The sequence below is a fragment of the Scyliorhinus torazame genome, chromosome 20 (genome assembly GCF_047496885.1).
Source record: "Scyliorhinus torazame isolate Kashiwa2021f chromosome 20, sScyTor2.1, whole genome shotgun sequence".
Taxonomy (NCBI): Eukaryota; Metazoa; Chordata; class Chondrichthyes; order Carcharhiniformes; family Scyliorhinidae; genus Scyliorhinus; species Scyliorhinus torazame.
The window spans coordinates 8,853,256-8,869,270 of NC_092726.1; the positions used below are offsets into that span (position 1 = coordinate 8,853,256).

Here is a 16,015-nt window from a genome sequence, read left to right on the forward strand (position 1 = left end):
CTCCTTGTGTGTATGGAGCCAAGACTCCAGGCACCTGCAGAAGCTCGCCAAACCTCAAGGCAGCACAGCGCTGAGGGGTTCGGGGAACCGGGAAGGATCCTCGGGAAGACAGCAGGTGGGATGGTCTTCATTGCCAGCCCTCTGAATAAATTCCAACACATCTCGGGTCCGCCCAGCACCAGGACCTCAGAGCAAGAGGGGAGAGGTGACAGGAGATGAAGAAGTGGAGCTTGCAAAGAGCAGCAGCAACCTCATAACGGGGGGGCCGGTGAGGAGAGGGCAGGAGGGGTAATGCAAGGCGGTGCACTGGGGGCTTTTCTGAGTCACCTTGTTGCTGTCTTCAGTATCCTGGACTTGCTGGCACGTTCCCTGGGTACGCGTGTGGTTTTCCCTCAGTCAGGGACGCCCCGTGTCTGACAGACGGACTTGCCAGTGCTGCTTCCCTCCGCGACAAGGGACATGCCACATCCATGTCGATTCCCAGCGGGTGGAAGGAGAACATGCTTGCCACACACATCATCCCGACCCACCATGTACCGGGCAGCGCTCGAGGGGTTAAACGTGAATGTCGTGTGCTCTGACTGCACGTTGCTGGTGGAAGTCCAGACTATTGGGAAACCACCAGGCTGGCTTTTGAAGGTTGGGATCGGGGAAACAGTTTTGTTCGGCAGACATTCCTTCTGGGATTGGAGTGCAGCAATGAAAGCAGGCGGGGGCGGATGGTGCCTTTAGATGGGGTGATTAGCAGCTCCCAGCTGCTCAGGAAAGCCAATTATACCCACTTCCCAGCTCCAATGTCCGAGTCACCAGGAGCTCAATGTGGTTAAATGGTATGCTTGTCAGTACCATCCCCAAATATGGCACCGGTCCATTCACTCGTCTGAATGGACTTTTATTGTCACAAGTAACTGTGGTTGACGCTGGTCTGGAATCATCAAAAACAGAGGGGAGGGGGAGTGTGTGGCAGGGGTGACTGCTGCCTCATAGCACCGGGTTCAATTCCGGCCTCGGGTGGACTGTCTGTGTGGAGTTTGCACCTTCTCCCCGTGTCGGCGTGGGTTTCCTCCGGAATCCTCCCACTGTCTGAAGAGGTGCAGGTTAGGTGGATTGGCCACGCTAAATTGCCCTTCGTGTCCAAAAAGGTCAGAGGGAGTTACTGGGTTTAGGGTGGGGGCAGAGGCGTGGGCTTTAGTGGGGCGCTCTTTCCAAGAGCCGGTGCAGACTCTATTCCCTCCTCCTTCATGTGTTTGGCCGGCCTTCCCTTCACAATATCAATCGCTTCAAGCACTCCCTGTGGTGAGTTGCACGTTCGCACCATTCTTCGGGTGACAAGGTTTCTCCCGAATTCCTGACTTTAGCCGTCAAGGAGGAGGCCGGACAGAATGGTTCATTTCCAAAAGGCAGGTGAGGTCACCTGCTAGACGTGTAGCGTTTGCAAGGATGAAATTTCACGGCACTTCTTCCAATCAGTCCTGCTGTCCAAAGGCCAACTTCCACTCTCCAAAGAAACTACTTCCTTCCAGTACTTTTCCTGGCGAGAGCGCAGGCAAGCAGACCTGTTTTTGTTAGCATAATGAGATTGATTACTTCCCTGTGAGAAATCTAACCCCCTTTTCCCCCCATTGTCTTCCTCCGAAAGGGAAGAGATTCGCAAAGGGCTGGAAGAGCTTCAAATGGTGCAGCCTGGAGGGGACACCTACATGCACGAAGGCTTCGAGAGGGTACAGTCTGCATGCTGATTCACCTCTTGTACTTTCTGGGATAGTTGTGGGGGGAAGGTGGGGTGGGGGAGGTGGGGGGGGGGGGTGGCGGTAAGGGCTTGGCGGCGGGGTTGCTGTGGTCTGTGCGGATGGACTACTTCGCCTCTGAGTGAAAGGCTCTGGTGTCGGGGCCTGAGCTAGGCGGTTGGGGATTAGACCAGCCCCAGGTTGGAGCGGTTCCCAGCACGGCTCGACATGCCGCTCTCTCACGATTCTGACCTCCGTCAACCCCTCTGATTCCTGCGTTTCGTTTTCTTCCAGGCCAGTGAACAGATCTACTACTCCAGCGCCGACGGTAAGTGGAATGGCTGTCCAGGTGTGATCATGGCATACCCAGGTCATACCACATGGGATGTCCATTGTTGTAAGCAGTGATGATGAAATTGGTGTATTAGTCAACAAGATGAACTTGCATTTATATTGCGCCATTAGCAGAGTAAACCATCCCCAGGAATTTCACTGGGGCAATTGTCAAGCACAACCTAACGCCGAGGCTGGATTGCCCCCGTGTCGGCAAAGGCTGATGTCAGAAGGAACAGAGGTGCTGAAGCCGCCATCAGCAATGACGGCCCCCTCCGCACTGTCATGTGGGACTGCGAAAAAGAATGCTCAAAGTTCACAAGCTCCACGGCCTCTCGCTGGCCAGGCGGTCTCTGGTCCACCCACCCCTCCTGCAACGCAGACGTTCAATGATCCGGGGGAGGAGGGGGACATTCTTAAAGGCTGCCCCAGTGCACAGCGGGCCAGCGAGTTCGCCAGGTGCTCCCCCCAGCAGCCTGCCCCCTGTCCTCCCCCCCCGTCTCCCCACCCCCGTCCCCATGGCACTACCCTGGTATCAAGCTGGCACTCCCAAGACCAGGCTGGCAACCACAGCACTACCCTGGTCCTGGGCTGGCACTATCCTGGCACCCTCCAGCACTACCCCGGTTCAAGGCCTGCACCCTTCCCTGTCAGTCTTCATCCCACCCTCCCCCGCTTTCCTTTGCTCAAGACCTGTTCCATCCGGCGCCGCTACCGATCTCACTTAAAATGTTTACCACGAACCCGGTGGTGGCGGCAACACTGAATATCTGGGGACAGTGGAGGCGACAGAGAGGGGTGCGGGGAGCCCTGGTGGGGTCCCCTATCAGGAACAACCATAGGTTCGCCCCAGGAAGAATGGATGGAGGATTTCAGAGCTGGTACCAGTTGGGAATTAGGAGGGTGGGAGATTTATTTATAGATGGGACTTTTGCGAGCTTGGGAGCATTGGAGGAAAAGTATAAGTTGCCCCGGGGAAATTTCTTGAGATATATGCAGGTGAGGGCGTTTACTAGACAACAGGTGAGGGAATTTCCATTGCTCCTGACACAGGGGATACAGGACAGGGTGCTTTCAGGGGTGTGGGTCGGAGAGGGCAAGGTGTCAGAGGTTTACCGAGAGATGAGGGAAGAGGGGGAGGAGTCGGTGGGCGAACTAAAAGGAAAGTGGGAAGAAGAACTAGGGGAGGAGATAGAGGAGGGTATGTGGGCTGATGCCCTAAGCAGGGTAAATTCCTCTTCCTCATGCGCCAGGCTTAGCCTGATTCAATTTAAGGTGCTACATAGAGCACACATAACGGGAGCAAGATTGAGCAGGTTCTTTGGAGTGGAGGACAAATGTGGGAGGTGTGGCGGGAGCCCGGCAAACCACGCACATATGTTTTGGGCGTGCCCGGCACTGGAAGGGTATTGGAAGGGAGTGACGGGAGTGATTTCGCGGGTGGTGAAGGCCCGGGTCAAACCAGGCTGGGGGTTAGCTCTATTTGGAGTTGCGGAAGAGCCGGGAGTGCAGGAGGCGAAAGAGGCCGACGTTGTGGCCTTTGCGTCCCTAGTAGCCCGGCGCAGGATCCTACTCATGTGGAAGGAGGTGAAACCCCCAGGACTGGAGGCCTGGGTAAATGATATGGCGGGGTTCATTAAACTGGAGCAGATAAAGTTTGCCCTGAGAGGATCGGCTAAAGGGTCCACCAGGCGGTGGCAGCCATTTCTCGACTACCTAGGGGAACGTTAGAGGGAAGACAGATGACCAGCAGCAACCCAGGGGGAGGGGGGGGGTTTAGTTTAGTTTAGTTTAGGTCAAAGATAAAGGGGCTTTGTTACTTGTGTGTTGTTAAAAATTTCTGTATTGTTATTGTTGCGTTTGCTTTGTAAGAGGGGAAAAATTGTTGTTTGGGGAAAAAAATTTCAATAAAACATATTTAAAAAAAAAAGACCTGTTCCATCTTCCCCCAGTTTGGAAGAGAGGCCATCAACCCAGAATGCTAACTCTCCTATTCCCAGCATTCCCGCAGGGTTTCGGCTATGGAGGCCAAGTCACTCAACATATTTAAGAAGGACATTGGATAGATTTCCGGACTCGGAAGGTGCCAGGGGTATGGGGAGATGGCGGGAGGCTGACATTGAGCAATACTGAATGGCGGGGCAGGCTCAAAGGGCCTCCTCCTGCTCCTATTTTCCACGTTTCCATGTTTCCTTGTCCTGCGCTTTGGGCCCTTTCAAGGCTGCTGTCGAAATTCACCGCTGAGTGGGTTAGAGTGAGAGGTTAGAGGTCCAGTGTCAGCAGCGCAAGGTTATTTCTCTTGCTGCTTGAGCGTTTTGAGCAAGAGCTCCGAAAGTAACCGAGTACATTTCACAACGCAGGTTACCGGACTGCCAGTGTCATCATTGCTCTGACAGATGGCGAGCTGATGGAAAATCTCTTCTTCTACGCTGAGCGAGAGGTAAGCGGCTTGTGCCAGATTCGATGATGGATTGTGATCTTTCCCCCTCCGCACTGCCGGGACAAGGGGAGGGAATTTAAAAACCAACACTGGCTCAAAAGAACGCGTTGAGCAAGAAATTAACAATGCGCGATATTCAAAACAAGGCTGTGGGAAAGGAAAGTTTCAACTCTGCAGAGTTAAACTTGCCTGATAAAATAATAGTTTGATTCCCGCAAAGACTGCTGCAGCTTTGACCTGAATCTCAATTCCCTATTTCTCCCGGGATCGATATCCCTCAGCTAATTAATTGCCGGGGTCACCTTTCTCCCCGTTTTAAATTTTATTAGTTCCACCTGGTTGAATGTCAGCAACCCTCCCAAAGACGCGCCGGGTCGGTGGGTTGGCCACGCTAGCTCTTTGACCAACTCGGTCCGCATACCCGTCTCTTCCTTTAGCCCTCCTGTTCACCTCGCGTGTCCTTCAATGCGTTTATGATATTTGGCTGAACAAGCCTCGTTGCAGCAAATCCCGTTGGGTGACCACTCACTGGGTAAAGGACGTGTCTCCCGGATTCCCGACGGGATTGCTTCCGACGGTCACCTTTAAGGCCTGACGTCTCGGTCTCACGGCCGAGTGCGAATATCTCCCTCCGTCCGTTCTGCGGAACCCTTGCGTCATCGCGAGGCCCTCCTGTCGGGTCATTCCTCAAACCTCCCCTCCCCCCCTCTCTGAGAGAACGTTGTCCTGCTGACCCCTCCTGTTTGAGCTGACGGCCTTGTCATGGGAATGTCTCTTTAAGAAATGTTTGTCTTCTCAAGTGGCTGCAGTGATGTGAGTGCGTGGGCTCTGGCTCTGCTTTTTACTTTCGGCTTGAGCTGGAAGCTGATTTTGGCTCTGAATTTTAGTTTCAATTTTCAGTGGGAGAGCTGCATTCAAATCAAGGAGGTTTATTTTGGTCTCTCTCTGCATGCTAAAGAATGTCTCCAGATCACTTGATAATTTCAAAGTAATACCTGTTTCTGTAAGGAATGCAAACCTACTGACTTTGTTAAAAAGGGTCTTTGACTTGTGGATGTTGTTAGGAAAGTTACTAAGGGTTACCTACAGAGTACTGTATCTTTGGGGGGAGTATCAGTGTTGGTAGTTGATAAGATTTTTACTGTGAGTCATAAAATGTTAACTGGATTCATAGAATAAACATTGTTTTTGTTTAAAAAGACTTTAGATCTCTGTTGCATTAAAGTGGGCCCTTGAGCTCCCATAACCAAAATCTATTAAAAGTTGTGGATGAAGTGAACTCCACGATACACTTTGGTGTTCTCTAAACCCTGGCCCATAATAGCCTGCAAGATTTGGAAAGGGTGATTTCTTTTTATTTTCTAGCGTGTCAATTTTCATTCAGGAAGCCAAAGTCGGGACACCAAGAGCAGTTCAGAATCCATAAGACCATAAGACATAGGAGCAGAATTAGGCCACTCGGCCCATCGAGTCTGCTCCGCCATTAAATCATGGCTGATATTTTCTCATCCCCATTCTCCCGCTTTCTCTCCATGACCCCGATCCCCTTATCAAGAACCTATCTATCTCTTTCTTAAAGACACTCAGTAATTGGCCCCCACTGCCTTCTGTGGCAAAGAGTTCCACAGATTCACCACCCCCTGGCTGAAGAAATTCCTCCTCATCTCTGTTTTAAAGGGTCGTCCCTTTAGTCTGAGATTGTGGTTCTGGCAAGTGGAAACATCCTCTCCACGTCCACTCTATCCAGGCCTCACAGTATCCTGTAAGTTCCAATAAGATCCCCCCTCACCCTTCTGAACTCCAATGAGTACAGACTTGAATCTTGATCTTGAGGTTTCTTTTGAAGGGAATGGAGTTTCGAGGAATGAGAGGTGACCTTATTGAGACATATCGGATTCTCAGGGGGTTTGACAGGGTCGATGCTGAGAGGTTGTTTCCCCTTGTGGGAGAGTCTAGGACCAGAGGACTCAGAGTGAGGGGTCGCCCATTTCACACAGAGATGCGGAGGAATCTCTTCTCTCAGAGGGGAGTGAATCTGTGGAATTCTTTACCGCAGAGAGCTGTAGAGGCTGGACGTTAAGCCTGTTCGGTGCTGAGATAGACAGTGAGGGAATCGAGGGTTATGGGGATAAGTTGGGAAAGTGGAGTTTTTTAAAAATAAATATTTTTTATTGGATTTTTGAACAAAGTATATTTGCCGTTATGTACACAGGATATGATATATATATCTATATAGAAGGGAAGGACACACACAAATCGCAAATGGAGAGGAGAAAAGAAAAAAAAACAGTGACAACACGAGAGAAGTACAAAATCAAATAATGTAACTGGTCGGGTATAGTGCACCCGCCCAGCCGCAGCAACTCTGTACACTTGGCAAAATTATTTACACACATAAGTAGGCATCTGTTTGTGCCGGAGAGACAATTCCGGAGGGCACTCCTCGAATGGGTCTGGTGTCGGTGTTGCCCCCCCCCCCCGCTGTGGTTCGCCTTTCCTTCCTCTTAGATTGAGCGCCCCCCCCCTCCTCTCCCGGTCTGTCTCTCCCTCTCACGCTTTGGCTACTCTCCCCTGGTTCCCGGCTACCTGGCTATTCTTCCGCTCGTTTGATGGCCACAAACAAATCCCGGAGCAATTGGGTGAATGGCTCCCACGTTCTGTGGAAGCCGTGGTGGAAAGTGGAGTTGAGGATTGTCAGGTCAGCCATGATCTCATTGAATGGCGGAGCAGACGCGATGTGCCGAGTGGTCTACTCCTGCTGCTACGCCCTGTGGTCTTCTGGGCCGGGTCAGATATTTCCAAAGGCTGATCAAAATATTTGCATTTAATTACCAAGTCTCAATAGGCTTCACACATTGAATGCATTCTGTCAATCAGCAGACAAGGATGCAGCCCATTCCGTACAGGAAATATCCACAAACAGAAATGGGAATTGTTATCATAGTTCAGTTCATTATTGTCATCGGTGATGCTTCAGTTGTCCCTTCTCCACACCTCTACTGGCTTGTTCAATTCTCCATGAAGCATTCAAAAGGGTTATTGACTGTCAGTTGAAAGGGAAGAATGTGCAGGGCTGTGGGGGAAGGCAGGATAAGGGCACTGGGCGAATCGCTCATTTGCAGGGCTGGTGCAGACACAATGGGCAGAATGGACCCCTTCTGCGCTGTAACCATTCTGTGAGGGAAAGTCCAATTGTTTTTTTAAGATATATTTTATTCAAGATTTTTTGGCCAAACATAACATTACATAGTGTTTCCTTTATACATCAATAAAACAATATAAATAACAATGGCCAGTTTTAAACAAATAAATAAATAATATTTGAACAAAATCAAAAACAAAACTAAATGGCAACTGCCTTGTCCACGATAAATACTCTCCAAAAATACAATCCAACAATCCAATATACAATTACATATACCAAATACCTATACATATACAATAACATCCCTCCCTTCTGATTCCTCTCTCCCCCCCCCCCGGGTTGCTGCTGCTGTCTTCTTCTTTTCCATTCCCTCTATCTTTCTGTGAGGTATTCGACGAACGGTTGCCACCGCCTGGTGAACCCTTGAGCCGACCCCCTTAGAACGAACTTAATCCGTTCCAACTTTATAAACCCTGCCATGTCATTTATCCAGGTCTCCACACCCGGGGGCTTGGCTTCCTTCCACATTAACAATATCCTGCGCCGGGCTACTAGGGACGCAAAGGCCAAAACATCAGCCTCTTTCGCCTCCTGCACTCCCGGCTCTTCTGCAACCCCAAATATAGCCAACCCCCAGCTTGGTTCGACCTGGACCCCCACCACCTTCGAAAGCACCTTTGCCACCCCCACCCAAAACCCCTGTAGTGCCGGGCATGACCAGAACATGTGGGTATGATTCGCTGGGCTTCTCGAGCATCTCGCACACCTATCCTCTACTCCAAAAAATTTACTGAGCCGTGCTCCAGTCATATGCGCCCTGTGTAACACCTTAAATTGTATCAGGCTTAGCCTGGCACACGAGGACGATGAGTTTACCCTACTTAGGGCATCAGCCCACAGGAAAGTCCAATTGTGCAGGTGAATCAGAAACTTGACTGGACGAGCTGCAAAACCAGTGTGTCTGAAGCAGAAGGTCACCGAGACTGGGAATCCTGCAGTGAGTAAATCACCTCCTGACTCCCCAAAGCCTGTCCGGAGTGAGATGGACTACTCTCCACTTGCCTGGATGAGTGCAGCTCCAACAACACTGAAGAAGCTCGACACCATCCAGGACAAAGCAGCCCCGCTTGATTGCTCCCCTTCCACGAACATTCACTCCACCACCGCCTTCTCAAGGGGCAATTAGGGATGGGCAGTAAATGCTGGCCTAGCCCAGCGACGCACACATCCTGTGAATGATTCTTTTCCTCCCTCTTGCTCTCTTTCCTTGTGTCCGTCTTTCTAACACCTTTCAACACGATGAGCCCTTCTGGTTTGTTTGGTGTGCTTTTGTTAGTTGACAGTTTCGATTGAGAAAGGAATGTTTCCTGAACATTTGACAACCTTGGTTTGAGAGACTCCTTTGAAGAGCAACATCTCTTGGCAACACGATGTTCCCGGCAATGATATTCCGACTGTGAAGCTTCAGGATAAATATCCTGAAGGTCTCTTTAGGAAACCGCCAAAGTTGGAAAGCGTGGGACACAAGACAGGATAAGATTCAGGGGCAGCTGACGTGTGAGCTGCTTTTCCTGGTTCCTGGTTTTTAGATCCAGGAATAGAAAGCAGCACAATAGGTCACAGTTCCAACATAGCACGGAGAAGTAGAAGAGGAAGAGGTTGCAGGATGCCGGGTATAAAACTTGGGAGAAAGGAAATCTCAATGTGTTCTGAAAGTGGATCTCATTTCGGGCTCATTGAGGTCAGTGGAGTCAATCGGCGGTGGTCATCTGTCGAACTCTGAGGGAACCGGAATCCCTTCTGGTCGCAGAACCTAGATGCTGCGTGAAGGTAGGCTGAAATTCTGCTCTGTGACAGACAGACAGAAATGGGGTGAATAGTGAGCCCGTCTGATGTAAGCCTGTTGATAGCCGCTTCAGCGATTTTAGATTTTCACAGGGCCCGTCTCTTTCTTTCCCCAGGCAGACCGATCTCGAAGTCTCGGAGCCACGATCTACTGTGTCGGTGTGAAAGACTTCAATGAAACACAGGTGCGTAGTCGCGTTTGCTCCCCGGGCTGTGCTAATCCGATGTGTACCACATTGGTCAAGTCACCCAACGGTCCTGCTGTACTTTTAACTCCTTGGGGTTCGGGCTCAGGGACTGTCACTGCTGCAGAAAGTCTTTGTGTGCCACTGTTTATACCTCTTCGTGGCCTTTTCAATTGAGGCCTATTTGATTGAGGCAATGTTTGAAACAGACTGTTCCACTTGGAGTAAGGGGGATCTCATTGCAGTAGCACCTTCATCAAGCTCAGGACGTGTCAAGGTGATTCCCCAGTCATCCCTGGGCTGGGCAGACTTTTGAGATGTCTTCACTATTGCGTTTGAAAACTGACATCGCCTCACTGTCATGTTGAGAAACCCCAGCAAAGTCACTCTTTTGCCCTCGCGCCTTGCAACAAAACAAACCTGGAACAAAATAAGGCCCTTGCATTGCTTGGTCCAACAGAGTAAATTCCCCCTCTCCATTGAAAGAAATCTGCGCTGAAACCTGTGTACCTTTTAAAATAGCGACCAACAGCCCATTCGCGATTGGAATCTGGATTTGGAACCTGCTCCCCAAAGAGCTCTGGGTTTGGCATCAGACATTCCCAGGAGCATCCTGGCGACCTGTATTTTTTTTTAGTCAATCATTTGGAAAGCAGTTGGGAAAATGAGGTGTCCCGCTTAGCAGCAGGCATTCCAATGATCCCTTCAAATCAAGGGAAATAAAACTTGGCCAAAGTTAAAGCCTGCTGCTGAATTGGAAGCATTGCTGGCGGAAGATGCACCCTCATTGTTAGCACAGTCGGAATTTTTGGAAGGAAATCACCGCCACAGTTTTGTGTTGTTGGGCAGCTCATCAGGGGAGACCGAGGGTGCTGGCATTGATGACTGTGTCCCGAATCTTCCTGTGGTCTTCGTCCACAGCCACACAGGCAAGGTTCCCGAAGCGATGGGACATCGCACGTACTCCACGAGTGCTGATAACCTGCGCGGGCCAAGGTGCGGCACTCGTCCAATCCACGAACTGAAAAGCTCATCGTCGCAAAACCTTTACTGCCACCTTCCAATCAACATTGCTGCCAAGGGTTTTTCTTTCAGCAAGTACGTTTTCATCTCCATTTGGGCAGGAACGTTTGTGAGACGTGAGCAGAGACCGTTCAAGGTGTGCTGAACTGCTCCTGACTCACCCACAGACCAGGGGAGTGCCGATTTGAGCCAAGGTGGTGGCTTTCATGTCCTTGAAGCCAAGGCTGAGCAAGTGGGAGCCAGAATTTCCCTTCCTGGAAGCTAGCTGTTCAGTAACTCTTGCCAAAAGTGGGTTTATGCTGCCGCACTCAGTGGCTGTGTCCCCACTGGAGTAGGACGCTGGCTGGTCGATGAAGCGATGTGTTAGGTCAGGAAAGGGAAGTCAGGTGGCAGAAGTGGATTTCAGATCCATTTCAGAACCAATATTTTCTTGCTTGTGTTATGGGCCAGGGTTTAGAGAACCCCAGAGTGTACCATGGAGGTCACCTGACCCACAACTTTTAATAGATTGTGGTATGGGGAGCACACGGCCCACTCTACAGGTGTGGGACAGCAGAAATGGAAAAGTAATTTTTAAAGCAAAACAATGTTTATTCTATGAACTCAAGTTAACCTTTTTAAAACAAACAGTGAACATCTTAGCAACCATCAATTCAAATACAACCCCCAAAGACCACAACACTAAGTAATCCTTTAAGCTTTCCTTTTAACATCCAGAAGACTTAGAAAAGAAATTTTAACAGAAGCACATCAGGTTAAAGTCACTACTGAGAGCAGTTATTAGTTTTCATCGAATTTACAGTGCAGAAGGAGGCCATTTGGCCCATCTAGTCTGCACCGGCTCTTGGAAAGAGCAACCTACCCAATGTCCACACCTCCACCCTATCCCCATAACCCAGTAACCCCACCAAACCCAGTAACCCCACACAACACTAAGGGCAATTTTGGACACTAAGGGGCAACTTAGCAGCATGGCGAATCCACCTAACCTGCACATCTCTGGACTGTGGGAGGAAATCGGAGCACCCGGAGGAAACCCACGCACACACGGGGAGGATGTGCAGACTCCGCATAGACAGTGACCCAAGCCGGAATCGAACCTGGGACCCTGGAGCTGTGAAGCAATTGTGCTCACCACTGTGCTACCGTGCTGCCCTTTTAAATCACCAGGATCGATTTACAGTTTTTCGATTACAGACAGAGAGACTAATACCCTTCTGGCTGTGACTGCAGCTATCCAGCTCTGAAAATAAAACTAAAACACACCCTGCAGCAAACAGCCTAAAACGAAAGTAAAAAGCTGACAGACAGCCCAGCTCCACCCACTCTCTGACATCACTGCAGTAATAAACACCCATTTCGTAACGGTACTCTCACATGACACTTGGGAACAATGAATCGGATTTGACAGCGGCAACACTGTGCTGAGATGCTAGCAGTGGGTGGACTGAGCTCGTTGTGGCTCAAGCCACTCGCGTCTCCCAGCCAGTTTGCTCCCGGATTTCTGTTCTTTCCTCATTGACTGATTTCTGAGCTTTGCACGGATTGGGAAATGTAACGGTTCACTCCAGGGGACTTTTTGATCCCGTTCTGAGGTCGCTGATGTCCTTCTGCACTTGCTCAGCGCACCCAGGGGTGTGACCTCACATCAACCCCTTGGCCACTGCCTCGCACTCTGCAATAATGGGAACCGCAACTTCATTTCAAGCCAAATACAATTCCTGAATCCCTTCATAGCTGATGGGCCTCGGCCATTTGCCTCTCGGTGGATAACAACGTTTTTATCAGCCGCCTGATGGTTAGCACAAATGGGAAGATCTGAGGCTGGAGTTGGAGGGATGGAAGTGAGAACCCTTACTACCCATTGCATTGCAGTACTTGGCTGTCTTCTCTCTATTTCTCTCTCTCTGTTTCTCTCTCTCTCTGTCTGTGTCTGTCTCTCTCACTCTGTCTATCTCTCTCTGTCTCTCTCTCTCTCTGTCTCTCTCTCTGTCTCTCTCTTCTATCTCTCTCTGTCTCTCTCTCTCTCTGTCTCTCTCTCTGTCTCTCTCTGTCTCTGTCTCTCTCTCTTTCTGTCTCTCTGTCTCTGCCTCTCTCTGTTTCTCTCTCACTCTCTCTGTCTCTCTCTGTCTGTCTCTCTCTCTCTCTCTGTGTCTCTCTCTGTCTCTCTGTCTCTCTATCTCTCCAACTCTCTCTGTCTCTCCAACTCTCTCTGTCTCTCACTCTCTCTCTCTGTCTCTCTCCCTCTCTCTCTGTCTCTCTCTCTCTCTCTGTCTCTGTCTGTCTCTCTCTCTCTCTGCCTCTCTCTGTTTTTCTCTCTCTGTTTCTCTCTGTTTCTCTCTGCCTCTCTGTCTCTCTCTCTCTCTCTCTCTGTCTGTCTCTCTCTCTGTCTCTCTCTCTCTGTCTGTCTCCCTTTCTCTTTCTCTCTCTTTCTCCTTCTCTCTCTCCCCATATGGCTTCTCATGTTACCAGTGGGCCTGACGAAGTTTCCAAGTCCGGTGGGCCTCGCTCTGGGGGGCTGCAAGCTGCCCAAAGCTCTTGCCGCACTTCTCCGGGTTATTCCCCGCCTCTTTCTCCCTCACCTCGTGACAACTGTTAAAAGACCCCTGTCCCATGCAAGGAGGGGCCCACAGGGCCCGACCCGTTCCCTGTTCGGTGCTGTCTCCCAACATCACCCCCTGCTGCCAGGGGACCCGCCACGCGAGGACTGCAACACTATAATGTGGAGATGCTGGCGTTGGACTGGGGTGAGCACAGTAAGAAGTTTTACACCAGGTTAAAGTCCAACAGGATTGTTTCGAATCACTAGCTTTCGGAGCGCTGCTCCCTCCTCAGGTGAATGAAGAGATAGGTTCCAGAAACATATATGATGCGACCATCAATTCACTCGAGCCAGAGAGGTGAAGTGAACAGTGGCTTTAATCGACTAGAACAGTGCCTGCCTGCGACTGCTCTGCTAGTGAGAGCCGCCTACAGGGCTGCTGCTCTTTATACCTCCCCTCAAGGGGCGGAGCCAGGGGCGGAGTCCACAAGGGCAACAGCGTGATACAGTGTAATACATGGTGAATGGTTCGTACAATACGTTCACCACAAGATATATGCAGACAAAGTCAAAGATGCTCGCATTCAAAGTATCGTTTTGCATTTTTGAATCTGTCTGTATATATGTTTCTGGAGCAAACCTCTTCATTCACCTGAGGAAGGAGCAGCGCTCCGAAAGCTAGTGACATCGAAACAAACCTGTTGGACTTTAACCTGGTGTTTTAAGACTTCTTACTGTGCAACACTATGGACAGCTTTCAGTGACCATCTTCAATGGGTGCCTCTGTGCCATCCTTTTCGCCCACGTAGGGATTTAAGCCACCACAAAATTAATTCATTTTCTCCATTTCTTTCCGAGTTAGGTATTGTCCAAAGGAATCAAAGTTTGATGGTTCCCGATGAGAAAAGATTAATTTGGAACTGATTTTTACTTTTGCCCAAAGTATTGACTGTGCTTCTTTCTTTCAGCAAACTTTTGTGTGTTCCACCTTGTTGTTGGAAAAGAATGTTTTCTCCCACCTGGAATATTGAGGTTATTTCTTTGTTTTCTCTCTCTCTCTCTCTCTCGCTCGCTCCCCCATCCCCCGCTACCTTCCTTCCTTTCCCTTTTCCCTGCAGTTGGCACGGATTGCAGACAGCAAGGATCACGTGTTCCCAGTAAACGATGGCTTCGAGGCTCTCCAGGGCATCATCGACTCAGTGAGTACGGCCCGGCGTGGCTGCTAATTGTCCTGATTGACGGCAGGCGTTTGCAGGCAGCTGCTTCGAGTTAAGTGGTTGAGGCGCTGGGCCCCGATCTGGGCTGGTCTGCAGTGAGCTCTGAGCGAGATGGAAACTATGAGGGCTTGGCACCCAGGGCTTGGCGTTTTTGCGTCACTGAGGCACACAAGTCAGAGCCGACACATATTGGCAAAAGGCAGCGGGCAGCAAGGGCGAAGCTGACGGGTGAGGGGGTGACAAGAAGAGTCAGTCAAACAAGAGGCAGACTGCGGTGTTTGGTGCACTAAGCTGAGGTCAAGTGTCCAGAGCAGGTTTTGGTATGAGCACTAAGGCTGAATTCTGCAGTGTTTTCCCTGATTCAATCAGGGGCAAGAATGATGCCGACCAGTTACTGGGGCAATTCTTGAAAAGCTCTGCAGCCTGGGTTTAATAATAATCATTATCTTTATTGTCACAAGTAGGCTTACACACCGCAATGAAGTTACCGTGAAAAGCCCCTAGTCGCCACATTCCGCCACCTGTTCAGGTGCACAGAGGGAGAATTCAGCACGTCTTCCGGGACTTGTGGGAGGAAACCGGAGCACCCGGAGGAAACCCACGCAGACACGGGGAGGATGTGCAGACTCCGCACAGACGGTGACCCAAGCCGGGAATCGAACCCGGGTCCCTGGCGCTGTGAAGCAACAGTGCTAACCACTGTGCTCCCGTGCTGCCCATGTTTGCTTTGCCCCAGGGTGGCCTGGCCCGCGATCGAGGCCCACTGATCTGCGGGCTTGGCCTGTGCCGTGGGGGCGCCCTTTCCACCCGCGCCGGCCATGAGAAGAAACCCCCTGCGCATGCGCCAGAACACGCTGGCGCTCCTGCTCACGCGCCAACTCACGCCGGCCGGCGGAGGCCCTTCAGCGCTGGTTGGCGCAGCGCCAACCACTCCAGCGCGTGTCTAGCCCCCGGAGGTGCGGTGCACAGCTATCAGGAAAAATCAGGTTCCGTTTTGACTTCCCTCCAGATTGTCACACACATTCAAAATTGAGCGAGCCTGACTTGAAATGCATTCTGAGCGTCGGAAGACATTGAGATGGAAATTCTGTCCGCCATGTGCTGGAGGAATAGTATTTCTTAGTGAAGGTGGCGCAGGTCCACTACAGCATTGTCTCCTGCCTTCTCTCCATAACCCCTGATCCCCTTATTCATCAAGAACCTCGCTGTCTCTGTCTTAAAGACACTCAGTGACTTGGCCTCCACAGCCTTCTGCGGCAAAGAGTTCCACAGATTCACCCCCCTCTGGCTGAAGAAATTCCTCCTCATCTCTTTTTTTGTTTAAATTTAGAGTACCCAATTCTTTTTCTCCAATGAAGGGGCACTTTAGCGTGGCCAGTCCACTTACCCTGCACATCTTTGTGTTGTGGGGGCGAAACCCACGCAGACATGGGGAAAATGTGCAAACTCCACATGGACAGTGACCCGGGGCCGGGGTCGAACCCGGGTCCTCTGTGCCATCAAGCAGCAGTGCTAACCACTGCGCCACCTTGCCACCCAAATCTCTGTTTTAAAGGAC

The 16,015-nt window shown here is 50.7% G+C and overlaps 1 protein-coding gene across 1 annotated transcript in view; it reads left to right on the top strand.

The window, feature by feature from the left end:
- Window positions 1-16,015, top strand: part of LOC140396853 (anthrax toxin receptor 1-like) — a 142,347-nt gene that overhangs the window by 35,324 nt on the left and 91,008 nt on the right. Inside the window, exons 4-8 of the mRNA XM_072485631.1 lie at window positions 1,640-1,721; window positions 2,022-2,055; window positions 4,421-4,500; window positions 9,607-9,675; window positions 14,359-14,439. Of these exons, the coding sequence (XP_072341732.1) occupies window positions 1,640-1,721; window positions 2,022-2,055; window positions 4,421-4,500; window positions 9,607-9,675; window positions 14,359-14,439 (346 nt within the window). The remainder of the gene's footprint in view (window positions 1-1,639; window positions 1,722-2,021; window positions 2,056-4,420; window positions 4,501-9,606; window positions 9,676-14,358; window positions 14,440-16,015) is intronic.